Source organism: Macaca nemestrina, chromosome 7 (genome assembly GCF_043159975.1).
Source record: "Macaca nemestrina isolate mMacNem1 chromosome 7, mMacNem.hap1, whole genome shotgun sequence".
Taxonomy (NCBI): domain Eukaryota; kingdom Metazoa; phylum Chordata; class Mammalia; order Primates; family Cercopithecidae; genus Macaca; species Macaca nemestrina.
Genome location: NC_092131.1, coordinates 126,950,652 through 126,977,493, shown reverse-complemented (window position 1 = coordinate 126,977,493; position 26,842 = coordinate 126,950,652). Strand labels below are relative to the sequence as shown.

Here is a 26,842-nt window from a genome sequence, read left to right as displayed (position 1 = left end):
AGTTCCAGCCCCGGCCCCACTAGCTAAGCCGTGTGCTTTCACGCAAGAGGTTTATTTTCTCTGAGTGTGCTTCCTCACCTGAAAAAGAGCTTTCCCCTGACCACCGTAACTCCCAGGCAAGTTTAGATGCCAAAGCTAGAAGGAACATGGGGAACCATTTTTAACTGAAAGTCCTTGTGAAACTGCTGGGAAATAGCCCCACTGCAGTCGAATAACTCGCCTAAATGACAGATCCGGGCAGTCAGGCACCCTGCCTCGCAGCCCAGCCCCTCTCCAGCTGGTGTGACTTTTCAGATGCAGGGTCCTTCTGGAGGGCAGAACCGGGCTCAGCTCCTCAGGCCTCCCAGACTGCTGGAGGAGAGGGGTGGCAAGGGAGGTGTGGGTGGAAGAGTTTGTTTCCTTCCATCTCTCTCCCCACCAGAACCAAGTTAAGCTCCCCCACCCCACCCACAGGAGCTGAATTCAAGGATCATTAACTCCCTGTTGTTCCTACCTCCTCCTCTCACCCTAGCCCTTCTCCCCAGCACATGGATCCAAAAACGCCCTGAGTGATGGGCAGTCCTAGTTCCCCTGCAACATCTGCTGGCTAATCCTGGCCTGTTGAGGGCAAGGCTGCCTGTCTGATTGGATAAGGGCGCTTGAGTTAGCAGCTTCCAAGCTTGCCAGGCTCAGTGGAGTAGCTGACAGTGCTGAGCTCTGGAATCAGGCAGGTTTCAGTGCTCACAGCCCGGCCTCCCATCCACTGGCTGTGTGGCCTTGGGCAGGTAAACTGGCCAAACCCCTGCCTGGAAAAGCTGCCTGCTTATCTCTGCACACTAGTAGTGTTGGGTGGGTTAAGTGAGAGTGAGCCTTAGAAGCTGATGGTGAGCATCCAGCTCTGCTCCCAGCCAAGAAGAGACATGAATTCCCTCCCCAGGGCTCACTACACCCCTACAGATGGGTTTGTGCCACCTGAGACTTACAGGAGGGTGCCCCATCACCCCCAGTTCACTACCCCTCTTGTAACCCAGTATGTGCATTTTCTGTTCCCTCATCAATCCTCCAGTGCAGGCCAGGGGTAACAGATGGGTTGAGGACTTTGGTTCTGATGCAGGACATCTCTAAGGGAAGCCTGCAGATTCCCATCCAGACATGGGAATAAAAAGAGGATAGCGGGAGGTTAGCAGCCCTGGACCACCATCCCCATCCTGGCCTCACCCTTGGCCCCAGGCCTCCCTGGCCCTGGGCCCAGCCTGCCCAGTGGGCACATGCCTGCAGGCCTCACCAAGAGGCGCCAGCCTGGCAGTTGGCCTCATGCCCAGAACTGAAGCACGAGCAGTTCTCACCAAACTTCCTGCAAGCTTTATTCCCAGAAGGGAAGGCTGTCCCCGAGGGGAGGCGCAGGGGAGGTAGAGGAGGAATCGGTGTGACTCCTGGCCGGGTCTGCAAATGCCTAGTTGGGCTCTGGGGCTGCCAGGGAGCCAGTAAGGGCCCTTGGACAATGGTCTTGCTCCTGGGCCCTCACTTGTATGGCCCTAGGGAGCTCATGACAGGCCCTGTGCCCTCACAGCGCAGGGAATCTGTCTAGGAACATGAGTCACCCCTCCCAGCCTCACTGCGGGAACTTCAGAGACAGTAACCACTGGAAAGGCTGAATCACAAACCATTCCAGACATTCCCGTTGGCCAGGTGGGAAAACCAAGGCTCAGAGAGGTGGTGCAGAGAGGTAGGGCCAGAGCTGAGCTGAAACCTAGGTCTTTTTTTTTTTTTTTTCTTGGTGGAGTCTCACTCTATCGCCAGGGCTGGAGTGCAATCTTGGCTCACTGCAACCTCCGCCTCCCAGGTTCAAGCAATTCTTCTGCCTCAGCCTCCCAAGTAGCTGGAGTTACAGCCTCGTGCCACCATGCCTGGCTTATTTTTGTATTTTTAGTAAAGATGGGGTTTCACCATGTTGTCTAGGCTGGTCTCGAACTCCCAGCCTCAAGTGATTCGCCTGCCTCGGCCTCCCAAAGTGCTGGGATTACAGGCATGAGCCACCAGTCCAGCCAAGTTGAAACCTAGGTCTTTTGCCCTGAGGCTGCCAGCCTTGCTCCTGCGCCACTAAACCAGGAGAGCAAGGCTGCTGGGGAGGGGGGGTCATGGTGGCGTGCGTGAGGGTGGATATGGGAGGAAGTTGCCTACCCAGGAGGGCAGGGAGCAGCACTCTGGCTGCTCGCCTTCCCTCACCTCCAGGCAGGGGCATCTTCCCCTCCCCTCATTCTCCCCTGACAGGAGAATGGGGGGGAGGAGGAGGGGCAATCCTCATCAACACCTCTGCAGATGGTGACAGGCCCTGCTGGGTCCTGAAAGAGGGTGGGGGTGGCCTCCTCAGTCAGAGGATGGAGAGGAGGGTCTCTCTCTGCAGGACTGGCACTTCTGATCTGGGGGGCATGTAGTCTCACCTCCTAGTTAGTCATCTTGCTAGGCAAGGACCACAGCCTGCACCAGGCAAGCCAAGGGAAGCGGGGGAGCAAGGCACAGGGACAACAGTTCTGGGGTGACACCCAGGGAGGAACAGTTCAGGCAGAGGAAACAGCTAGGGCAGAGGTGGGGAGGCAGGAGGGAGCTTGGTGGGTGTGAGAAACAGCCAGGAGGCCAGTGTGGCTGGAGCCGAGTGACCTACAGGGCCCGTGGGACAAGATGAGGTCAGTTTTCTGGGCCAGCTCCTGGAGGGCCCCACAGGCCATTGCAAGGCTCTGAGAGAAGCAGCAAGCTACTGCAGGGCTCTGAGCAGAGGAGAGAGGGATCTGGGTCCAATCTGTAAAGGCTCACTCTGGCCGCTGTGTGGGATTGGATGGGGTGGAGGCAGAGCCGGAGAGGAAACAGAACTCCATCAGAGGCGAGTCAGGACATGCAGGTGTCTGGGACCTGAGTGCTGACCTGAGGATGCTGAGAAGGGGTCAGAGTCCAGATATGGTTTGAAGGGGGAGCTGATAGGCTATGCTGAGGAACTGGATAAGGGATGTAGAGGGAGAGAGGGAAGAATCAGGAAGGACTCCAAGATGTGGGGCTTGAACAACTAGAACAACAGCGTTGCCATTAACTCATTAATGAATTGGGGCAGACAGCAGGAGGAGGGGTTTGAAGAGGAGTTAAGAACTCGTTAGCTTTGAGAGGCCAGTAGACCCCCAAGGGGAGCAGTTGAGGGGGGGTGTGGCTCCGATTGGTGGGCACCCCAAGCTATCTTGAGAAATGGATGAAATAACGTTCCTAAAACTCCTCAGGGCAGAGCAGAGCCTCAGGCACTGTGCCCTTTTCTTTCCCTCTGCCTGAGGCTTCCAGGAGCCAGCAGGGGTGGTCCTGTGCCGGGGACCCCCAGGCTCAAAGTAGGAGCAGAGCAGGCTCCAGATAGGCCGGTCCAAGCCCTCATCTCCCCACGGGTGACTCTCAGAGCACCGCTGGCTTTGGGGCCCAGCATGGTGAGGGGCAGAGCTGGTTTAAACCTGGCTCTCCTGACACTCAGGGCTCCTCAGGAACCAGCCGTTCTGAGCCAGGGACCCAGCCTGCCGAGGCTGCCACCAAAACCAGAGCCCATCCAGGGCCCAAGTCCTTGCTTCTGTCTAGGCCTCAATCTCCCCTCTATGTAACAGGACATTGTTCTCAACCCCACCCCACCAGGGCCTGCCCTGGAATGCAGGGTCTGACAGGCTGAGCTTTCCAGAGATGAGGAACAGCCCCCCAGTGGCCCCTCAGGGCCCTGCCTCCACCCTGAGGAGGTCCCTCGCTCCTCTCCCAGGGCCAAGAGTGCCTCTCTATGGCCCCTCATATCAGCTGGAGGGACAAAGGGTAGGTGAGACCTCCCACCATGGGAGGCCTATCAAGGGTTAATCTAGGTCAGATTAACTGGGAGTGGCAAGTCAGCCAGCCGACCAGTGGAGGACCAGGACCAGGGAGGAGGAGGACACCCCTGAGCCACAGCAGCCCTATGGCCACACTCCTCCCCACCCCACAGCGCTTATATGCCCAGCTCTGCCATCTTCCCTGAGTCCCCACTGCCTCCCCAGTCAAAATGAGCCACCTCTGGGCCTTGGAAAGCTCTGCCCTTCCCGCTTGCTGCCTTTGCTCCAGCGTTCTGCTTCTGGCCTGTCCTCCCTGACTCCACTCCTGCACCTTCTTCCAACCCTTTAAGGCCTCCTCCTTCCTGCTGTCTTCCTTGACTGCCTCAGCCACCCAGAGCTCTGTCTTCTCTCGGCAACTCTCATCACAATGGTCCTTTGGGCCATGAATCCACGAATTACTAAACTGCTGAGTCCCTGCTTGAGGCAACTGGCGTAGGAGGCCCCCTGCATGGGCAGGCACCTCTTCCTCCCCAGTCCACAAGGTTCCTGGGTAGAAGACAGGTGGGGCATCTGGGACAGATGCACGAATTCACCTCCATGTGCACTGAGTGCCCCCGTGGACGTGGAGAAACTTTGTCAGCTGTAAAGTGCTGTGCACAGGAGGGGCCTGAGGTGATGGGTGGGCTGAGCTGAGGTTACAGGATAGACTGAAGAAGGTGGCCCATTGTTAGAACTGCAAAAGCAGGTGGGATTTAGGAATTACAGACAAGGGCACCTGCGAAAGCCAAGGCTTAGAAGTGGGACCGGACTTGAAAGGTGAGGTGGCCTGTCTCATCCAGCAGGAAGGGTAGGATCCAGGGCTGGGGGAGAGGCTGAAAGGCACTGCAAGAGATGTGGGATGGGAACAGAAGTAGGGAGAAAATGAGGCCAAGGCGACTGACTTACAGAGTGGGTGGAGGGGTGACAGAGGGAGGCAGGCACTTGACGGGAGCTGTGAGGGGCTAGATGCTAGAGGGTGGCAGTGAAGGGAGGTGTCGCAGCAGAAGAGGCCACTCAGGGCCAGGTGTGGTAACTCATGCCTGTAATCCCAGCACTTTGGGAGGCCGAGGCAGGCAGATCACCTGAGGTCAGGAGTTGGAGACCATGGGGAAACCCCATCTTTACTAAAAATACAAAAATTAGCTGAACGTGGTGGCATTTGCCTGTAATTCCAGCTACAGGGGAGGCTGAGGCAGGAGAATTGCTTGAACCTGGGAGATGGAGGTTGCAGTGAGCCAAGATGGCACCACTACACTTCAGCCTGGGCAACTGAGTAAGACTCCATCGCAAAAAAAAAAAAAAAAAAAAAAGGCCACTTAGCCCTGGCTTTCCCCACAGAACACTGAAGACCCAGAGGAGCCCCTGGTCGCCTCCCAGAGCACGGAACCTAAGATGGGTCACCTGTCTCCCTCTAACAAGGAGACCATCACGGTCACCCTCCATGGAGCCACCAACCTGCCTGCCTGCAAGGATGGTTCCGAGCCATGGCCCTATGTGGTGGTGTAAGTAGCTGTGTGAGAGTGGGGTCAGGGGATGGGTTGGGCTGTGAGCAGAAACCAGGGGACAGCTATTTGGAATATGAGCACCCAAAGGCCCAGGACTGGGTCATACCCAGAGAGGAAGAGCCACTGTGGGCACTGCCTGGCATCTCCACTGCTGCATGGGAAGCTGCTCACCAGGGCTGGGGAAGGCAGGGTGCCAAGGAGTCCAGAGAGTCACCCCTCCCCACCCCACCCCAGCGGGGCAGGGATTGGCCACAGCTCAGCTCCAGTGGGGCAGGGCGCTTGTATGCAGAGGCCTGGGCTGGGCTCATGGGCATGATGGTCAGATTGGGGAAGGGGAATATTTGGGGCCTGCCTCTCCTGACTTCTGGGTGCCCCACCCCACCATACCCAGCCCTGGGGTAGGGTCTTCATAACCACCCTCCCCTCCCCTCCTTCTCCAGTCACTTCTATCATGGGGACTCCCATAGTTCTGGGCCTTTAATGCACCCCACACACCCCCTCCAGCCAGCTGCTGTCAGGGTACACACTTCCCCAGCCTGGCGCCAAGGCTTGCCATGCCACATCTATGCCCACCTCACGGGTCTCACTTCTTCCAGAAAGGCACCAAGTGGCAACACAATCTCCATCCAGCCAACCTTCCCTGGGGACACTAGACATGTGCTCAATCTTTACTATAAAGCACCCTCCAAGGAGCACATCAACCCTATACCCCTTCTATAGACAGACGGTGGGAGCCTTGGTGGCCTCCCACCAAGCCACCCTATACTTCCCCTCCCCCAATACTAGCACCATTCAGTTCCTGCCAAGAGTCTGTTGCCCATATTTCCTTTTGGGGAGTGCCTGCCCCAGCCCTCTCACCAATGCCTGCTGAAATCCTGCCTTCAAAGCCTCCTCCTCCAGGCAGCCACCAGAGTTGAGCTCTCCCTCCTCCGGAGCACCACAGCAGTGGTGACACTGGTCTGAAGTACTTTATATCGATATGGTTTATGCACTCCTCTGGGGCTCCCTGAGGACGGATCTCCTCCTCCATTTCCCCCAACAATGCACCCAACATAGGCCTGAGCCCAGACTTAGGGGCCAAGGAGTGACTGAGGCCAACACCTGGTTACTATGACGAGTCCCTGCCCCCCCAGCACCCCACTGTGAAAGAGGGATAGAAGCTGTGCCGAGTCCAACAGGTGAAACACTTGCCTCAAAAGCCCCATTTGTGCCAGCCCAGCTCCTCGGCCCTCCCTCCCCCAACTCCATTTCCGTGGTGAGGGAAGGACAGGTGGCGGGAGCAGGCTTGGCAGGGAGGCTGTTTCTAGCGGGGAGCTCGCCTTCTCCGCTCAGCTATTTCCATAAACCAATTATCGCCGATCATCTCGGGAGATTGAGGCCCTGACTGTCACCAATCCAGCCTGGGCGGCGGGGCGGGGAGCTGGGTGGCCGCGTGGCTCCTAGGCAGGCACCGCGACCCGCGCCATCACCCGGTTGCCATGGGAATGCGCGGCAGGAGCCTAGGCGACCCGAGCCTGGGTGGGGATAAGAGAGCCGGGCACACCCCAGTCCTCCTGCGCCCTCCCTGTGGCTGCCGCACGTGGGGCGGGAGAGAGGGTGGGGACAGAGAACGCGGGGAAGGGGGAGGGGAAAGCACGTCGCTGCACCCCTCTCCAGCTGGGAGCAGCGCCTGGGCCAGGCTGCAGCCTGCGTCCCAGGGCTCCAGAAAGGTGGAGCTGCCACCAGCTCGAGGTGGTGCTAATGAGATGCAAATGAAGGGAGAAGGAAGGGCTTCTGAAAATGAGGGCCCAGCTGTCAGGACCTGAAGGGGGCTTTCAGTGCTGGCCCCCAGCCCCAGGCAGGAACCCCAGAGGGAAGATCCAGATCCTCAGAGGCCATAGACCCTGGAAAGAATTTTATATCCCTGCATATCTGATTACAAATACACAAGTAACAAAGCACGCAATAGGCATAAGAAAGTTCACAAAAGTTTTTGTTTTCTTCATGATGAATAGTTCAATGCTTTTTTAAAAATATGTATTTATTTGTAAAGACTTAAATGTAAGACCTGCAACTGTAACATCCCTAGAAGAAAACATAGGGGAAAGCCTCCTTCACATTGGTCTTGGCATTTAATCTTTGGATATGACACCGGAAGTACAGGCAACAAAAGCAAAAATAAACAAGTGAGACTGCATCAAACTAAAAAGTTTCTGCACAGCAAAGGGAATAATCCGCAAAACAAAAAGGCTGCCTATGGTATGGGAGAAAATATTGCAAACCATGTATGTGATAAGGAGTTAATATCCAAAATATATGAGTAACTCATACAACTCAACAGCAAAAAGACAACGCAATTTAAAAAATGAGAAAAAGACCCAAATAGACATTTTTCCAACAAAGAAATACAAATGGCCAACAGGCACATGAAAAGGTGCACATCACTAATCATCAGGGAAATGCAAATCAAAGCCACAAGGAGATATCGCTTCACACCTGGTAGGATGGCTGTTCTCAAAAACACAAGAGATAAGTGTTGGTGAGGGTGTGGAGAAAAGAGAACCCTTGTACACTGTTGGTGGGAATGTACAGTAAAAAGGTGCACCCATTGTGGAACACAGCATGGAGGTTCCTCAAAAAATTGAATATAAAACTACCATATGATCCAGCAGTCTCACTACTGGGTACATATCCAAAGGAAACAAAATCAGTTACTTGAAAAGATATCTGGCCGGGTGAAGTGGCTCACGCCTGTAATCCAGCACTTTGAGGGGCCGAGGAGGGTGGATCACAAGGTCAAGAGTTCAAGACCACACTGGCCAATATGGTGAAACCCCGTCTCTACTAAAAATACAAAAATTAGCCGGACATGGTGGCAGGCGCCTGTAATCCCAGCTGCTAGGGAGGCTGAGGCAGGAGAATTGCTTGAACCTGGGAGGCGGAGGTTGCAGTGAGCCAAGATTGCGCCACTGCACTCCAGCCTGGGCAACAGAGCGAGACTCCATCTCAAAAAAGTAAGCTGGGCGAGGTGGCTCAAGCCTGTAATCCCAGCACTTTGGGAGGCCGAGGCGGGCGGATCACGAGGTCAGGAGATCGAGACCATCCTGGCTAACACAGTGAAACCCCGTCTCTACTAAAAATACAAAAAGAAATTAGCCCTGGGTGGTGGCGGGCGCCTGTAGTCCCAGCTACTCCAGAGGCTGAGGCAGGAGAATGGCGTGAACCCGGGAAGCCGAGCTTGCAGTGAGCTGAGATCGCGCCACTGCACTCCAGCCTGGGCGACAGAGCGAGACTCCGTCTCAAAAAAGAAAAAAAGAGAAAAAAAGAAGAAAGAAAAGAAAAGATATCTGGGCCGGGTGCAGTGGCTCATGCCTGTAATCCCAGAACTTTGGAAGGCAGAGGCAGGTGGATCATCTGAGGTCAAGAGTATCCCTATATTCATTGCGGAATTATTCACAATAGTTAAGATATAGGATCAACCTAAGTGTTTGTTGATGAATGAATGGATAAAGAAAATGTCATATCTATATACACACACGTGTTATATACATATATTTGTATATACTTATGTCATATATACACACACAATTATATATTGTATACATATATGTCCACATATATACAACACATACACAATGGAATATTATTCTGCCATAAAAGGGAGGACATCCTGCCATTTGTGACAATGCAGATGAGCTTGGAGGACATTATGCTAAATGAAATAAGCTAGACACAGAAAGACAAATACTGCATAATGTCACTTAACGGAATCTAAGATGAACTCATAGATGCAGAGAGTAGAATGGTGGCTATCAGGAGCTGGGGATGAGGAAAATTAGGAAATGTTGGTTAAAGGATACAAGCTCTCAGTTTTGGGATGAGTAATTCTGGGGATCTAATATGCAGCAGGTGACTGTAGTTAATGATACTGTATTGTGGCTGGGCACAGTCATGTGCCAGACCTCAGGTGATCAAGACAGGTGGATCACCTGAGGTCAGGAGTTTGAGACCAGCCTGACCAACATGGTGAAACCCCATCTCTACTAAAAATACAAAAATTAGCTTGGCGTGTTGGTGCACACCTGTAATTCCAGCTACTTGGGAGGCTGAGGCAGGAGAATCACTTGAACCTGAGAGGTGGAGGCTGCAGTGAGCTGAGATTGTGCCAGCGCACTCCAGCCTGGGCGACAGAGTAAGACTCCGTCTGAAAAAAAAAAGATACTATATTATGTATTTGAAATGTGCTAAGAGTAGAGTTTAAGTGTTTTCACCACATACACAAAAAGTAACTGTGAGGTGATAGATGTGTTAATTAATTTGATCATGATAATCACTGCAGAAAGTATATGTGTATCAAATCATCACTTTGTACATTTTAAATACATATAAATTTTATTTTATTTTATTTTATTTATTTATTTTTTTTGAGACGGAGTCTTGCTCTGTCACCCAGGCTGGAGTGCAGTGGCCGGATCTCAGCTCACTGCAAGCTCCGCCTCCCGGGTTTACGCCATTCTCCTGCCTCAGCCTCCCGAGTAGCTGGGACTACAGGCGCCCGCCACCGCGCCCGGCTAGTTTTTTTTTTTTTGTATTTTTAGTAGAGACGGGGTTTCACCGTGTTAGCCAGGATGGTCTCGATCTCCTGACCTCGTGATCCGCCCGCCTCGGCCTCCCAAAGTGCTGGGATTACAGGCTTGAGCCACCGTGCCCGGCCATAAATTTTATTTTTATTTGTCAATTATATCTCAATAAAACTGGGAATATATATATATAATTTTACCTTCTTTCCAAGCATTTTTTCTCATCTTTTTGCTGCCCCTGTTTTCTGGTACCCTGAGCTTAGTCTCCTGGCTTGGTTTCCTGCCCTCTGCCATCCCATCTTCTCTCACCTGAGGTTGGGGATGGGGATCCTGGGAATCTCTGTCTCAGCCTGAGTTCTGTCCTTCTCTCTGGGTTTGTTGCATCCCCTGCAGGCAGGACCACAGTTTCAGGGGTCGAGGCAGGGGGAGTAGTGAAGCACAGACCTGAGAGTGCCCCAGAACTGTTCACTCATTCATCCCCTTAGTGGGGAGCTGATTCAGGCCCAAAGATGGTACTTCTCTTGTTTGGGGCATGGCCACTTCACCCCTTAGGAAGGCACCAGGCTTGAGTCCATCTAGTAATAGGCACATCCTCCAGCCAAAACTATTCCAGACCAGCAGGCACCTGGCTCATCTTGTGGGTCAGCCTCTGTTCATCTAAGCCACTGGTTGGCTTCCAATCTGACCCCACTTCTCCACCAATATAGCTTCTCTGTAGTCACCAGTGACCACCATCCCTGACCCTGCATCCAATGGGCATCTCATCTTTCGTAATCTCTCAGGTGAAGGAAATAATGTATACAGTGGTCCATTTCTAAGACAAAGTGCCTTAAATCAGCTTAGGTCAGCAAACTACAGAAGAAACAGCATATATTAGGCCCCTGCTTGGATAGCCAATGCCTGCTTTTCGGCACCCTCCCCTACCCCCGCTTAGTTGCCCTCACCAGAACAAGAAGTTTAGTCTAAAATGAAAGTTTATTAGTCTGCAAAATAGCTCGTTTTGTCTGTTTTTATCAGCCTGCCCAGCTACTTAGGTCATAAGTCAAATACTTGAGGCCAGGCATGGTGGCTCACGCCTGTAATCCCAGCACTTTGGGAGGCTGAGGCGGGCGGATCACGTGGTCAGGAGATCGCGATCATCCTCGCTAACACAGTGAAATCCCATCTCCACTAAAAAATACAAAAAAAAAAAAAAAAAAATAGCCGGGTGTGGTGGTGGGCGCCTGTAGTCCCAGCTACTCGAGAGGCTGAGAGGCAGGAGAATGGCGTGAACGCAGGAGGCGGAGCTTACAGCGAGCCAAGATCACGCCACTGCACTACAGCCTGGGTGACAGAGTGAGACTCCATCTCAAAAAAAAAAAAAAAACTTGAATAGTCCCTGAGCTAACTAGGATTGTAACAAAATGCAGTAAGACAACCCTAAAACAAACAAACAAACTTAAAGCCCCTACTTAACAATCAGTAGGCGACATCTGGGAAAACTGACCCCACAGTACTTAGCCTATGAGGAACAGGGGGAGAGACCCGTGCACTAAGGGATAAATTGCTTATTGAAACTGTGCTGGGTGTGCCTGCCTATCGGACACCCAATCTTGCAAGACTGGCATTAAAAGTCTCACTTTGGCTGCTCTCTGGGTCTATGAGTCCATTCTTTGGGTTTGGACGGGTGAGTTTGTTTCTCACACAGAGGCAGCAGTCCCTCATGACCACTCATTCTCTTTGAAGCCCTTTCTCCATTTCCAAGTTACTCCACTCTCCCACCTTCCACTATGGCCACATCTCTTGATCTCTTCTACCTGGCCTTAAATGTTGGCCTGTCTCAGGTTTCCGCCCTATGTTGCTCTTCTTTCTCTAGCCTGTACTCTCTCTCCATGTGATCCCACCCCATCCTGGTGTCAGGAATCACATTCTCCCCTCATGCAATCCATCACCAAATCATGTCTGTGCCTTCCCATCTCTCGGACTGAGCTGCTTCTCTCCATCAGCTCCACCACCGACTTAGGCTACCACACTATTTCTCCACCTGCTCTTGGTTCCTCTACTCTTGCTCCCTGAAGATTCCTTCAAAGGCAGGTTACCTTTGGGTACTGTGGTGCCATAGTACCAAAGGAACCCGGTGGCTTCCCATTGTTCCTAAAGTAAAAAGGATTCCAGGCCCAGCACGGTTGGGTCTTTGCCAGCCCCTCCAGCTCCCCAGCAACAGGATCTCCACCTCATTCTCTTTGCTCCAGCCACACTGGACATCTCTCAGTTCTCTGAGCAAACCCTGTTCCCTCCCACCCTAGGCTTCTGCACGCTCCCTGCCCAAAAACATTCTCCCTTCCCCTTTCCCCATCTCAGCTGTCCTCACTGATCTCCCAGATGAGGCCAAATCCTCCCTCATGCGACTCTGTACCAGGATATGTGCTTATGTACTTTATGTACATAAGATGTGGTGCTAGACAGTGTGAGATGCTGCAGGTCTAAAGCTCTACAGGGGGAAGGGGGAGTCCTGAGCAGGCTCACAGTGGGCACTGAGACCTATCAGAAGAAAGCCACAGGACAGTGGAAAGAAGCCAGGCTGGGTTCAGGAAGACCTAGCATCTGGCTCACTGCCCCTGACTCCTTGTGAACTCAGGCCAGTTCTTGCCTTCTCTGAGCCTCAGTCTTCCCATGGCCAGGATGTAAGCTTTGGCCTGCATGCTGCTGCAGGCCTGGCTGGCTTGTGTTCTGGCCTGGGAAACACTCTCAGTTCTTTTGAGGCAACAAGAACCCCAGCTCTGCCACCCGAGACAGATTCTGTGCCCGGGTCTACCAGGCCAGTCCCCAGGCCCAGGGTGTCCCTTGACTGGTTTAGGCGTGACTCAGTGCCCTGGGGCTTGAACAGTGTCCAGCACCTGTCACCCAGCCTGGCACAGGGAGACCTGCCAGTCAGAGCACAGCAGGGACCAGGAAGGCAGTGGCACTGACAGGCAGGGGGTGCCCCAGTGGGCAGGATGAGATGTGGAAATGGGGCCAGCCAGGAGACGGTCTGTGGGGTTCTGACCCTTGGCCAAAGGCTGCATGGCAGGGCTGCCAGTGTTGGCAGCTGCTTCTTTGGCTGCCTGCTGCCCAGAGCTAATGAGTGGGGACAGAGTCAGGACCCGAAGGGGAAGGCACTGCTTCCTCTGTGCATGTGGGGCAGGCTTGGGATGGCACAGGGGAGGAGGCACAGATCAGGGCCAGCTAGGGTCATACTCAGAGGATCCTTGATTTTCTTAGATCAGCCTGAGAGCCCTGACCCTGGCCCTAGACTGAGCCTGGCCTTGGTCACAGGATGAGCTCTGATTCTGGTGACTAACTGAGGAAGATGTTGAAAGTAGGACAATTGTTTGAAATCCTGGCAAGAGGGGGGTAAAAGAAGGTTACAGTTATCAAATACCCACCATACCCCTGAGAAATAAGCTAGGAGTATATTGTGTTTCATACAGTTTAATCACCACCCAGTCCTATAAGTGAGGTATAATATTATCATCATACCTCATTCTACAGATGAGGTTCCTGAGGCTCAGAGCATTTCCATGACTTGCCCAAGGTCACAGAACTAGTTAGTACCCAAGGGAGGATAAAAGATGTAGGATTTCAAAATCCAAAAGCTCCTTCCACCTCATTCTCTGCCTTGATCTTTCATGCGGTGGTTGCCCCTCTTGGAAGGGGGGCTGTTGGGACAGGACGCTAACCCAGACTTCCAGAGAAGATGCCGTGACTAGTGTGGAGACCCCTCCTGGGATCTGGAGTTCTCCTTCCTCCCTGTCTGGCTGGAGGCCTTCGGTCAAGGGCTCCTGAAGGCAGGGATCTGTGCAGAGTGGGTGGAGGCTCAGAATGACTCACAGGTGACCCATGAGCTTGTCTCAGCAGCCAGAGGGTTGGGCTCAGCAAAAATAACAATAACACAGTGACAGTGATCATGGGATAGTCCCAGGAATAAGGCAGCCCCCACTTGCTGATGATGTCCCACTCAAAGCTCACTGCGAGCTCGGCTATTCACGCCCTCTGATTCTAACGATGCCGTCCTGGAAGCAGGCTGCATTATTCTCGTGTTATAGTGAAGGAGGCCAAGGCCCAGGGTAGAACGTGAATGTGTCTGAAGTCACAAGGCTGGCCAGTGGGAGTGGAGCAGATGAAGATGACTATTCTCATGTGACCACTGGCTCCTACAGAGGCCAAGCCTCCTCCTCTTCCAGCAGGATCCCCATCGGAAAAAAGACAAAGGTGGGGAGCAGGCCCAGATTGAGGCCTGGGAACCAGGGTCTTCATCTTCCCTGCAGGGCCCCCACACCATGGTTTGATTTTCCACCCACACCTGCCTCCCATGACATCAGTTCCCGGAGACTCAGAACCTCGGGATTTTTATTCAGTGAGAACTTCCCTGTGTCCTAGGGTTATAAACACAGCTGGTGTCAGTGGTTGAAGGATGGTTGGCCTGAGACCCACCCCCAGCTAGACGGAAGCCATAAGGATTCTTTCCGGACGTTCTCCCATCTCTGCCACCTGGGGCCCCTAAGGTATTCTCATGCCTGAAACCCTCATTCAGACTCAAGAAGCATGAGTTCTCCCTCACAGGCTTCTTCCGGAATCCTGCAGAACAGCCTCAGAGTGCATTTGTGCGGGAGATTTGGGGCCGTGAGGCAGGCCAGAGGGGGCCTTCCTGGTGTCCTCGTTGCATCCTCCACTGGCTGTCTCCTCTGCTTACTCCTGAGCCTGGGCAGAGCGGCTGCCCAGGCTCAGGAGTCTCCTCCCTTCCTGGCCATCATGAGCAGCCAGGAGGCTTGGTGATCCCTCCAGGCTTTAGGCAGCTTCCCTCTGCCCTAGCCTGTCCCCCATGGGTCCCAGGGTCACATGCCACAGGGTCTAGCTTGTAGTGGAGTGAGGGAAGCCATTGAGCAGGGGTTGGGGCTCTGGGCACTGATTAGGCTCCCCCTACCCCTGTGTGCTCCATGATTCTGTCATCCCTCCATGCACACACTAAGTTTCCAGCAGAAGGAGCTGCCCTGGAATCCCATTGATCTCCTCATTCCCCACTCCTCTGAGGCTCCACCTATCCATCCAGAAACCTGTGAGATACAGAACTCCATTGTCAGGGAGGAGCTGAGCTCAGAGATGCTTAAGAGATGTGCCACACGGTCAGCAGCAGTGGAGCAGCAGTGGAGCAGTGGAGTGGAGCCAGAATTCAAAGTCAATGTCTTCAAAGCCAAGCTACTTATGCAAATCCTGAAGTTCCTGGCATGTGATGCAATAGAGAGCGGAAGCGACTGTGGCAAACCAGAGAGCACCTAGCTCATTCAGAGGAGCAGCCCCTGTCCCTCCCACTGATCTCTACATTGAAGAACGAGGGCATGGGTTGTCAGCCCTCTTCATTTTTATTTATGTTTAATTATTAGCTTTTTTTAATGTGTAGAGATGGGGGTCTCACTATGTTGCCCAGGCTGGTTCAAACTCCCAGCCTCAAGTGATCCTCCCACCTTGGCCTCACAAAGTGCTGAGATTACAGGTGTGAGCCACCCTGGCCAGCCTCTTTGATTTAATTTTATTTTATTTTTTGATTTTTTGAGAAGGAGTCTCACTCTGTCACCCAGGCTGGAGTGCAGTGGCACAATCTCAGCTCACTGCAACCTCTGCCTCCCAGGTTCAAGCGACTCTCCTGCCTCAGCCTCCTGAGTAGCTGGGATTATAGGTACACGCCACCACGCCCAGCTAATTTTTGTATTTTTAATAGAGATGGGGTTTCACCATGTTTGTCAGGCCGGTCTCCATCTCCTGACCTCGTGATCTGCCCACTTCGGCCTCCCAAAGTGCTGGGATTACAGGCATGAGCCACCATGCCCGGTCGCCTCTCTCTATTTTTAAAGAGAAACCAGAAATCCAAATGTTTGTGTAAATCAGCCAAGTTTTACTTTCAGGCCAAACACCTCTGGTCAGTGAGGATCTCTGGGCCCCTCATTGTTCCTTTCCTGAACCCTCAACCCAACTCAGACGCCACCGGTGCCTCCAGCTTTGCTGTCTGGTCCCCTTCTGCCAGGGGAGTGCTTTCCCAATGGCTGTGCATCCTCCACATATGTATAAATAGGCATTCTCCTTTCTTGAAGCTTCCTCTTTCCTCTCCCCCAGGACAACCCCCTCTCTTGATTTTCTCCTCTGTCTCTGGCCACTCCACTGTGGGATACTTTTTGTCCTAATATCCTGTGAATGTCAATGCTCCTGGCTCAGTCCTTGGCCTCTCCTATGCATCTCTAACCTCCTTTTTTTTTTTTTTTTTGAGACAGAGTTTCACTCTTGTCACCCAGGCTGGAATGCAATGGTGTGATCTCGGCTCACTGCAACCTCCACCTCCGGGGTTCAAGCAATTCTCCTGCCTCAGCCTCCTGAGTAGCTGAGATTACAGACATATGCCAACATGCCTGGCTAATTTGTGTATTTTTAGTAGAGACAGGGTTTTGCCATGTTGGCCAAGCTGGTCTCGAACTCCTGATCTCAGGTGGTCCACCTGCCTCGGCCTCCCAAAGTGCTGGAATTACAGGCGTGAGCCACGACACCCAGCCTCCACACCTTTTAAGAGATCCCTCTCACCTAGGCATCCCCCTTTCCCCCATCCTGAAAGCCCCAGATTCCCTGGATCCAACCTCTCTCTTGAGCTCCAGCCCCATGGACCCACCTGCCAATATACATCTCCACTCAGACTTAGCCTTCTCCATTGATCTCATCCTCTCTCCTTCTCTGTGGCTCCACCATCCACCCAGAAACCTGTAAGATACTGAGTGCTGTTATCAGGGAGGAGCTGAGCTCAGAGATGCTTAGGGGATGTGCCACACAGTCAGCAGTGGTGAGCCAGGAGCCAGGACTCAAGCCCATGATCCGTGAGCCTGAGCGCAAAGCTGTCTCTCTGGTCTTTGGCAAACCTGGCTTGGGAATGCTCAGGAGGCCCTGGGGTTTTATCCCGGGGAGGGCAGGCTGTGACCTCCCCCTTCCCTGTTCCCATACAAAGATGGGGACAGAGGAGTGGCTGACCCTGTCACTCAGGTGGTGGGCGTGGCCCCCTCCCTCTCCTGTCACTCATTATCCGACTTCCCAACTGTGTGCTGCTGCGGTGTCTTGTGGCTTTGGAGAAGTGGGGCCTAGGGACTAACCGGGGACTGTGGAGGGCACTCTCAGGATGGTCAGTGTGGCCAACGAAACCAGACCTCGATCCCTTCACAGCACCCTGGAATGGGACAGAGAGACCAGAGGCCAGGTTGGACCAAGGTGCTCAGTGCCCCCTGGGCCTGGAGGGAGCCCAGTTCCCGCCCCCACCACAGCTGGGCTCTGCTTCCCCACTTTGGGGGCATGCTCTTGGGACAGGATTTGGAATCTGAACCCTCCTCCCAGCCAAGAGCTATTTCCAGGACAGTCCTGAGGAGCTGCCACTGGCTCAGCAGCCTGGGCCAGTGAGTTGGCCTGGCAGAGCTGGAAAGGAGGTGCTGCCACTGTCCCACCTGATTTTCCAATGGTCTGTCCCCTCTTCCTTCTTTCAGCAAACACCTGCTGGGCCCCACTGTGCCCAGGCAGTGGGAACTGAGCTCCAGCAGCGACAAGACAGGTCCCTGCCCTTGAGGGGTGAACAGTCCAGTAGTGGTGGTGAGGGTGGGGAGGGGCCAGGAACCATAATGCTGCCCCCACTCACTCATCCTTTGCCCACAGTCTCCCAGGAAGGTGGACAAGCTCCAGTCCCAGCACTAGGGTATCGGAGCCCCTCAGGAGGCTGGGCTCTGTGTCTGAGCCAGGGAGCAGCCCCGGACCTCAAAACATGGACTGAACAGCACACGAGTTAAGCAGGGAATGAGAATCAGAATGACAGGAATCAGAAGAGTCCGGTGATTTCTGTGAGGTCAGGAAGTTCGACTTTACGTCTGGTCCACGCTCCTCCTGCCCTTAGACTGCATACGTGAGAAAGGGGGTACTCAGAAGAGTGGCTGTTTAGAGTGACTGAACCATTGAGAGGATCCCGCGTCCTGGCAAGTCCTGCTGGGTTGTCTCATCCAGGCCCGCACCTTCCAAGGGGACTGTCATTGCCTCCCCATAGGACCATGGTATTGACTGACAGGTCCACCTATTGCCCATGGCCTAAGAAGGTGGCTCCCAGGGCCCCTCACCAGCTATGCCACAGGACAGGCCACAGCATGATAGTCCAAAGGCTGACAGATGGTACAGACAGCAGCCCTTCCTGGTCCTGCATCACCTCCAGCCTCAAAAAGAGCAAAAATGTATCTCTGGAAAATAAGGAAATCCCCTTCCCAGAAGAGGGTAGAAGGTGCAACAATGCCCAGCACACCAGCACTTGAGCCTGACTTTGGGCCATCACAAAGCTCTGTGGGCTGTGCTTTTCTCCTTGTCCACCATGGGTGGAAAGGAGGGGTGCCCACACTTTGGGATGAAGTGTGAGTAGTGGCGGGGTGGAGGAGCAGCATCCTTGCTTAACAGGAAGATCTTTGCCTTTGCTAGAGTGCTTCTCTCAGAGTTTCTTGGAAGGTGCCCTTTCTTTTTCCCAGAGCAGCCCTCATGCCCTGCAGGTAAGGGCAGGGGAAGAGCCAGGCCCTCATGGACTGGGAACTGCTGGCCTCCAGTTGGCGCTCTCCTTGGTCCAGAGTCAATTATTCTGTAAACTGAGGCCCACCTGCAGTGTTGTAGCACCATCAGCAATTAGTGATGCTTCATTAGAGTGCAATTAATAAATGAAACCCAGGATGAGAGCCCCTTGCGTTGCTGAGAATAACAGCCCTGCTCATGCCTTAAGTGGCAGCCTCCTGGGGCTCAAAACCCACAAGGACCAGCTGCCCTGCCTTCGGCATGGGGCTGGGGGAGGCGGCACCATGGACTGGGGGCCTTGTCAAGGCTGTTGTCTAGTGAAGCGGGGGTGAGGAGAGAAGGGAGCTTCAGCACTGACTCCCTGCCTCAGATCGCAGCTCCTCCTTTGAGGAGTCCCTGGGCACAACACCCTGGCCAGCAATCCCAGGGGAACTTGGCGAAGGCCAGAAGTGTGAGGGCTGGGGCTCTTCCCTCCTGCCTGCCTGGCCTCAGAGGACACTGCTTGTGGCCACGGCAAAAAGGGGCCTTGAGAGGGACTCAGTCAGGGGAGAACCGCAGCCTCCCTCTCCTGACTCCCCCAACCCCTGCTCCCAAGCCGGCACTTGCATCAGTCAGACAGCCCCTCTCAAGCCTCATCTTCTCTTCTCCAAGTGGAAAGATCCTCCATCTATCTGTTTAAGCCCTGCCTCCTCCAGGTTTAGGGTTGGAAACACAGGAACCCAGCCTTTGGCCACCCCATTCAGATGATTGTCTCGGCAGAAGCCAGCTCCCATCTCCTGTTGCATAAGACTGGGCTCCTGGATTGGGAAGAGGTAATTGGGTTTTTCAGAGCCTTCCAGGGATGGAGGCAGGCCTAGCCTATGGCCTGGGAGTCTGGCAGCCTCTTGGACTTCTGGAGGATGGGGGAGGCAGGCCTCCCCGGCTCAGAAGTTGGCATGGAGGAAGCAGGTAGAGGGGAATTGCCCTACCTTCTCAGGAAAGATTGAGGCCTGACCATGATACCTCGACAGCTGGCCTGCAGGACTGCCAGTTCCCTCACCTCCCTCTCAGTTTCCCAGGTGAGCCAGCAATGGGCTGTGATGGACCAGGTCAAAGGGGCCCAATACCCCTATTCCACCATCCATCCACTTAAAGGTCCACTCTTTATCCATTATTCCCAGTGCCTGCCTGACTTCCCCAGTGCCAGGGGCTTCTGGGAACATCCCTCTATTCTTTCAGGATTTACAAGCCTGCCCAGCCGGGACCCCAGCAGCCACAGCAGATCTGAGTCGGGCCCCTCCCCTTTCCTTTGCTCTCCTGGTGGCTGGCCTGGGATTGGCACTCAAAACAAGCCAGGCTGCCTGTGCCCCAGCTTCTAAAGCTCTGCCCAGGAGAAGGCCAAGCCTTGACTATTGTTCATGCTTTGAGGCTTTGAGGGGAGCCAGAGGCCAAAAAGAAGGCAGGGCAGGTGAGGGAGGTAGGCTCAGGTGTGAATAGAAGACCCTGGAGGCAGTTTGAGGGCTGGGTAACAAGAGTGGGTACAGTATGGTACTCACACCTCTCTGGGCAGCCTTGTGCATGTGCATGTGTGCATGTATGTGTGTGTGCATGCATCTGTGTGTGTGTGTGTGTGCATGTGTGTGTATGTATGTGTGGATGTGTGTGTGTGTCCCCTGGAGTGAGGGGGAAAGCAGCTCATGAGCACTCTTGCTTTCTGTCCATCAAATCCCATGCTTTTCCGATGCTCACTTCTTCCACTCACAGCTGCATCCCCCAGGAACCAGATGACACATTTTCCCTTCGTCATGACCTTGCAGAAGGAAAGCAAAGTCCTTGTTCCCTCCCACTCACAGCTGCGCTTGGGCCTGGCCCCCTCATGCCCCGCTAGGGTGGGGGCCCCAGGAATGCCTAGCTGGGGACTGGAGTTTGTCAAAGACACACACCCTTCCAGCAGCCTGGAGGGTAGGCCAGGTTGAGGGGGGTTTACATTTTCTTGCAGCTTGGTCTTGGGGCTGCTGCACTCTAAATCCGACTCCAGTCCTATCCTGGCATGGCTGCCCATGCTGTGACTGGATTAAATCTGACCCTGAGACAGCAGGCACCACCCACTACCTCCTCCTGGCTCTGGATGCCTGGAGCCAGAGGGTCCAAGCTAACAAGGCTGGTCTTTGGGGGGACGGGGAGGGAGGTCTCTCCTTGCAGACAGCCTGTGGAGAGGCCTAGGGAGGCAGGTCTTGGAGAGGTCCCCTGGGCTCGAAGACTGCATTGGGAGCCCTGAGGGAGCCCGGGAACCTGGAACTCAGCCACGTGCCCATCTGCGGGGTGCAGAATGGGGCTGGGAGCAGGGAGTGAGCTCGTCCCCTGCTCCTATTCTGTGAAGAATCAGAGACCCTTATTGCTCTCCAGATTCTAGAATAGCATCAAGGCCCGGAGGAGTCAGCTGTGCCAGGAAAAGCCATTACCCTGACAGCTTCCCTCCACCTGCTAAAAGCCTCCCTCTTCCCCTGGGGCCTCCCCCTCCCACCCAGTTGCTTTATCTGCACTCACCTAGCCCTGATGACCTTCATATTAGATGGGGCAGGGAGGTGGAGAAAATAGTTGCTTAACTCTTTCTAAGCTGGAGGAAAGTCAGCACCTGCTCCCTTGCCTTGCCCCATCGCCTTCCCCCACCTTCTTGCACCTGGGAATTTCTCCTGCCACCCTCCCAGGAGGGTTGGGAGGATATGAGGACTGTAGAAGACAGGCTGGCATGGGGTCCAACCTGAATCCTGAATCCTGTCACTATGCTGCCTGTGACTTCACACATTCAGTTGTGTCTTCTCTGTGCACACAGAGCTATATGAAGATTCCTGGGAATGCCCCAGGAATGTGCCTGTGCAGGTGCAGTTTTGTGTCCAGTTCTGGGGTTGACATTTGGGTGCAGAAGGACTGACTTCTTCCTGACACACCCTCGGCGCTTCTGGCTTTCTGCTGTTTCTGTGCAGGTCCCTGAGGAGGGAGGCTGTGAGGCCTTATTGTGCACTAACTATATATCTGTAAGTAGCAGATCGGGTGGCTGGGTAGCACAGGGAGGCTGCTGAGAGCCTGAGGTCTCTGACTTTGCTGGGGCAGCTGTCAGGAGCGGGAGCCGGGGCACAGAGTGTCATAGGAGGTGCTTAGATTGCACCCCTCAGTCAAGCACGGTCACAGAGCCGGAGGGAAAAAGGGACCTGAGGGTGGAGGGAGCAAGCTAAGTGCCACGTTCCTGCTAGGCTTCTGCCTTCCCTCTCTAGCCTGGCAGCCTCCCGCACACCCCTCTGGGGGTGTGAGGAGTACATTCTGCAGAGCCTGCAGGGGTGATGTGTCTGGATGGACACTCATCTGAGAAGGACTCCAGCTCTCTGGGAGATGCCCCTTCTCACCCCAGCTTGTACTCAGTGCCTACCTCTTTCCCCTTCATGCTGTCCTCAGGCAGGTCCTCTTGAGAAAACACTCAGGCTGTTCTGTATCACAAAGAAGGGAATAACATGAACCGGGGCTTTCTGGGTGCTGGGAACAGAACATGCCTTCTTTCCAGTCCTTATAACCACTGTCTGAGGAGGGTACTACTGAAAAAGGAGGAACCTAGGTGCAGAGGGGAGGTGATCCCACCAGGATAAACACAGGCTCCAAACCCAGCTCTGAATCACTCCCGAGCCTATGCTCTTTCCAGGATTCCACACCTTGGCCAGAGCAGCCAGACATTCCCCAACTGCAGACCCAGAGTTGGGGGCATGATAGGGAAAAATCATGCCAGGGCAAAGGGGCTGGTCACAGGAGGGTCAATGAGGCTAAGCTCTCCAGTGCTATGGGGTAAGAACAGGAATTATATTTATATTTTAATAACTTAAGGTACTAACAATTATTAACACTTTCTTGGTACCTAGCAATGTGCCAGGCACTACACATATTCATTTGTTTCCTTCTCACAACAGCCCTGCAGGCTGGGCACCATTACCATCTCTGTTTTATAAATGAAGAAAACAAGGCACCACAGGTTCTGTACCTTGCCTAACATCACCCAGCTGGCAAAGGGTAGAGCTGGGATTTGGAACCCAAAATGCCTGGCTGCAGGGTCCTTCTTACGATCACTGTGTCACACTGCCACTCAGTCAAAGCAGAGCAGGAGTCCTCAGTTGACCTCTGGAGCTTGGAGACGGAACTCCTGCAAGCATGGTTACCCACAGGAGCAGGGATGTGATGAGTGGGGGCAAGGAGCCAGGTCACAGCGTCACTTAAGTCTAAAGGGCAGAGGGAGCAGTGAGGGTCAGGGGGCTCCAGAGGGCTTCTTGGAGGAGAGGAACAAGCTGGGCTGGGAAGAACCATGTTGGTGTTGCTAATGCACAGAGCAGGTGGAATCTGAGCCAATTGGCCTGCCCCACACTCCCTTTGGGGTCTTGAGGGTGGAACAAGGGCTGGAGGGGAAGACATCGTTGCTCCCATCCTGGGGTACGATTTGTGCACCTTGCCTTCCTCTGCAAGGTGTGTGGTGTGGCTCCCTCTGCTACAGGATCTCTGGGATGATTCCTCAGCCCATGACTGCTGCAGTTAATGGAGCAGCACTGGGGACGGCCCTGGCCTAGTAACCTCTTCTACAGAAGTATTCACTCTCTCCCTGAGCCATTTGACTCCTCTGGATCTCCGATATCTGTGGGGTGCATTTGGGGTGCAGAGGGCCCAAGCTTACCTCTCACCTTAGCCTGGTCCTGAACAATCCGAGTGCTTGAGGGCTGGAAAGCCCTTTCCACCACCCCCTGCCCCCAGACCTGGACCCAGCTCCAGGTGTCCAGCTCCAGGGGCCCAGCCCAAGACCCTGAACGCAGCAGGCATCTCAGAAGGCAGCAGCATGCGTGTGCTTCATTGCAAGCATTTAGAACTGGGATTGCTGGGCGGAGCCTGGAAATCTGGGCCAGAAGTTTAGGGAAATAAGGTGAAGAAGAGATGACAGCCAGGCGGGGCTCTGCACAGCCACCCTGCCCAGAGGCTTCCTCCCACCGAACCGAACCGAGAGAAGAGGGAGGCCATGCACACGGGCTCTTGCTGGAGAGCCCTCCCTGGTGAGGGCTAGGAAGTCAGGCGGGCAAGACATCTACCCTCTACCCCCACCCCCACCCCTGCCCTGAGCCTCTCAAAGTGAGAAGCCTGTGACTAAGTGAAGGCCTCAGTAGTGGTCAGCGAGAGAGTGTGGTCACCCGGGCTGGCAGAGGAGCCCGGGGAGAGGCCTGGGATGACACAAGTGTCTATGCATGAGACAGAGCCCTCCACATGCTGTCCACCTTTCACTCCGATTTATGGACAATGGAGCCTGGGAGGGGGACAAGCAGCAGACAGGACCCCTCCCTCTGACTCACCCTGCCCCTGCTCTCCCCAGGAAAAGCACATCTGAGGAAAAGAACAACCAGAGCTCCAAGGCAGTCACATCTGTGACCTCAGAGCCCACCAGAGCCCCTATCTGGGGGGACACGGTGAACGTGGAGATCCAAGCTGAGGATGCAGGGCAAGAAGGTAAGGTGGGGGATGGGCCGGCATGTGCAGGCAGGGTGTGAACACAGCCAAGGACTTAGGGCGGAAGCAGGCTCCCTCTCACCGCAACTGGTAGCCACCTGAACACCTCCTTGGGCTCAGTTAAAAGCACTCAGAAAAAATCATAATGCTGTCACGCCTCATCTCCCCATCCTGCTCAAAAAATGAGTTGTTCCACATAAATGAATTTTCCAGACAATGCAAGCTTATCTTTTTTATGACTGTTGTTATTATTTTCATGGCTGTTATTACCGCCGTCTCTCACTGAAACAGGACATTACAGCCTCCCAGCACGTCCCCACACATCGCTCTTTGGAGTCACCGCCTCCCGGGAGGTGCAATGCTGCTCCCATTGCTTAAGAGAACATCGACGTTCAGGGAATTTAACTGGCTTAAGCTCAAGACCGAGGTCCAAGGACTTGGAATTGCATGTTCTTACTGCAGCTGCAGGGTTCTTGCTGCTTCCATTTGATTTTTTAAAAAATCCTTGACATGTCCCTAGAATGGGTCCCTCTTTCTGCCTAGTCCTCCCCAGGTGTCAGCCTGAGCCACCAGGTGCCCACGTACACACATGCATGTGCACCCTTGTATTTACTTTCACACTGTGGGTCTGTTGGATTTCCATTCTCCTGGGGCTGAATGGAAATGGCAGGCTGGACACATGGGAATACTGATTGGCTGATGCCCGAATGGTGGGGCGTCGCATCGGGCACTGCCAGCACACACTGGAGGTGCCTGGCGATGTCTCTAATCTTATCTAGTCAGGACCTCAGACTTGCTTCTTGCAGGTGGTCTCTCCCTGAGAGGACAGGCTTTGCCTCTCTCCCTTGAAACCTTGCCAGAGACCTAGACAGAACTTGTCCTCCTCACACAGAGCAGAAAGCCAGCTGGAGACTATGGGAGGGGAGAAAGGAAACAGGAAGCGGAGCCTTCGTAAAAGGGGAAGGAGCTAGCTCTAGGTCAAACCAAATAATTTTTCTTTTCTGCCTGTAAAGGGATAGGTGGAGCTATTGGGATGCTTTAAGAAGATGCAAAAGAGGAGGAAAAATTGACCTAAGATTTCATGCAGAGGCACATGCGTGCCTGTGTGTGCATGTCTTTGTGAATGCTTGCATGCTGGTTCATGCGCATGTGTGAATGTGGTGTGTGCTGTGTCTGTACTTGTAGACATGCATGTCTGTGTGTCTTATGTGTGTGTGTGCTTGTGTGTGTCTAGCTGCAGTGTTGTGGTGTATGTGTGTCTGGATGGATCTGGATGGTGGTGTGTGTCTTGCAGTGCATGAGTATGTGTAGTTTGTGTGTGTGGCTGTGTGTGTATGCATGCATGTATTTATGTGGCTGGTGGGAAGTCAGAGGTTGTGGTGAGTGAACCTGAGCTGGGATCCTGCCCTGGGCTCTACATACTTGGGGTAACAGAGGAAAAAATGTAATGGGGTCAGTGACCCCAGGGCCCATCTGTGCAGCAGAGAGAGGGGCAGGACTAACTGCAGGAGGGACAAGAGAGTGGGGAGGCCTCACAGGCAGGCAGGGAATATTGGCAGGCACCTCATTGCAGACTGAAGTAGCTGGATGCTTGTTGGAACCGGTTGCTGTGGTGATGTCTGCGTTGGGGGTTGGGGAGATGGGGGCCAGGCCAAGAGGAGGGGGAAGGGTGGGAGATAGCTCAAGGATGTGTTAATGAAAAGCAAAGGGGAGTTTCAGACCCTGTGTCAGGGCCAAAGCAGGCGGGTGGCAGAAATAGCTTGTTGGCCACACAAAGGGAGTGGTGGGAGGCCGGAAGGGCACAATGCCCAGAGAGGAAACTGATGAAGCATGTTTGTAGCATGGAGACAGGAGCAGGGAGGAGTGGCTGTCCATTACCCCCAATTCCAGCTCATCTGCTGGCTGCCCACACAGAGCTCCAGGAATAGCGGGTGGAGAAAATGCATGGCACTCACCTCTCCTTCAACCCTGGCAAATCCCAACTGGATTCTGGGTCCATGGCGAGTTGGCATAAGGGGCTTCAGCCTGCACAGCTCCTGGTGGTGCTTTGGCTGGGAGCACTGGAATCCCCCAGCAGAGTTTCCTCAGGTCTGCCTACAGCAGGCTTTGTGTATGGAGAGCTGCAGATGCTTAAAGAGGAGGAAAATAGTGACAGCCACAAGGAGCATTTGCACAGAATGTTACAGCTTGAAAACACACTCTTCTCCCTACAGCAACCCAAGGGGAGAGACAAGGCTTCTTATTAAAGTGTTAACATTTTAAAAAGCAGAAACATGAAGCTCAGAGAGGTTAAATTACTTGCTAACAGTCACAGAGCAAGTTAGTGTCCTGGTACTAGAACCCAGGTCTGCTGACTTCATATCCCTTGCCTCAATCTCCCTTCTTCAAGCCAACCTCAACACCTTCGGTGCCTTTTCCCCCTTCTTTCCTTTGAGCATGTATCCTATGTGACAAGCTCTTGAGATATCTTGGCAAGTGTTCAGGGTCACTGTGGGGAAGACAGAGAAAGAATACTTAGTAAAGCTCTCAGCTTCCTTTTCCATCCCCACATCCAAATGACCCATCCAGCTCCAAATGACCCAGCCGCTGAGCCCACTGAACCTGCTGAGCCCTCAAGGGCCAGCTGCTGTCCCTGGTGCTGAAATCCCTTGTCTCAAGAGACGCAGAGGGCAAGGGGCTCCCCAAGTGTCTCAGGCACACCCCTCCGCCCCATCCTCCCTTTCCCGTTCTTCTCTGTTTTGTATCCTTTGTATCCTTTCTTACCCCATCTCTCTCATTCCTTCTCCATCCGTCCTGTATCCTTCTCCTCCTTTTCTCCCTCCCCATCTTTTCTTCCTCCTCAAATCATAGATTTCCAGAATAG

General features: G+C 53.8%; 1 protein-coding gene across 2 annotated transcripts in view; it reads left to right on the top strand.

Moving 5' to 3' along the window:
- Window positions 1-26,842, top strand: part of LOC105490947 (coiled-coil domain containing 33) — a 101,183-nt gene that overhangs the window by 2,418 nt on the left and 71,923 nt on the right. The window contains exons 2-3 of one of the 2 annotated variants that reach the window (XM_071101009.1): window positions 5,176-5,338; window positions 23,846-23,979. In XM_071101009.1, the coding sequence (XP_070957110.1) occupies window positions 5,176-5,338; window positions 23,846-23,979 (297 nt within the window). Of the gene's footprint in view, window positions 1-5,174; window positions 5,339-23,845; window positions 23,980-26,842 lie in introns of both variants that reach the window. The other variant, XM_011756959.2, reaches the window with a different exon arrangement.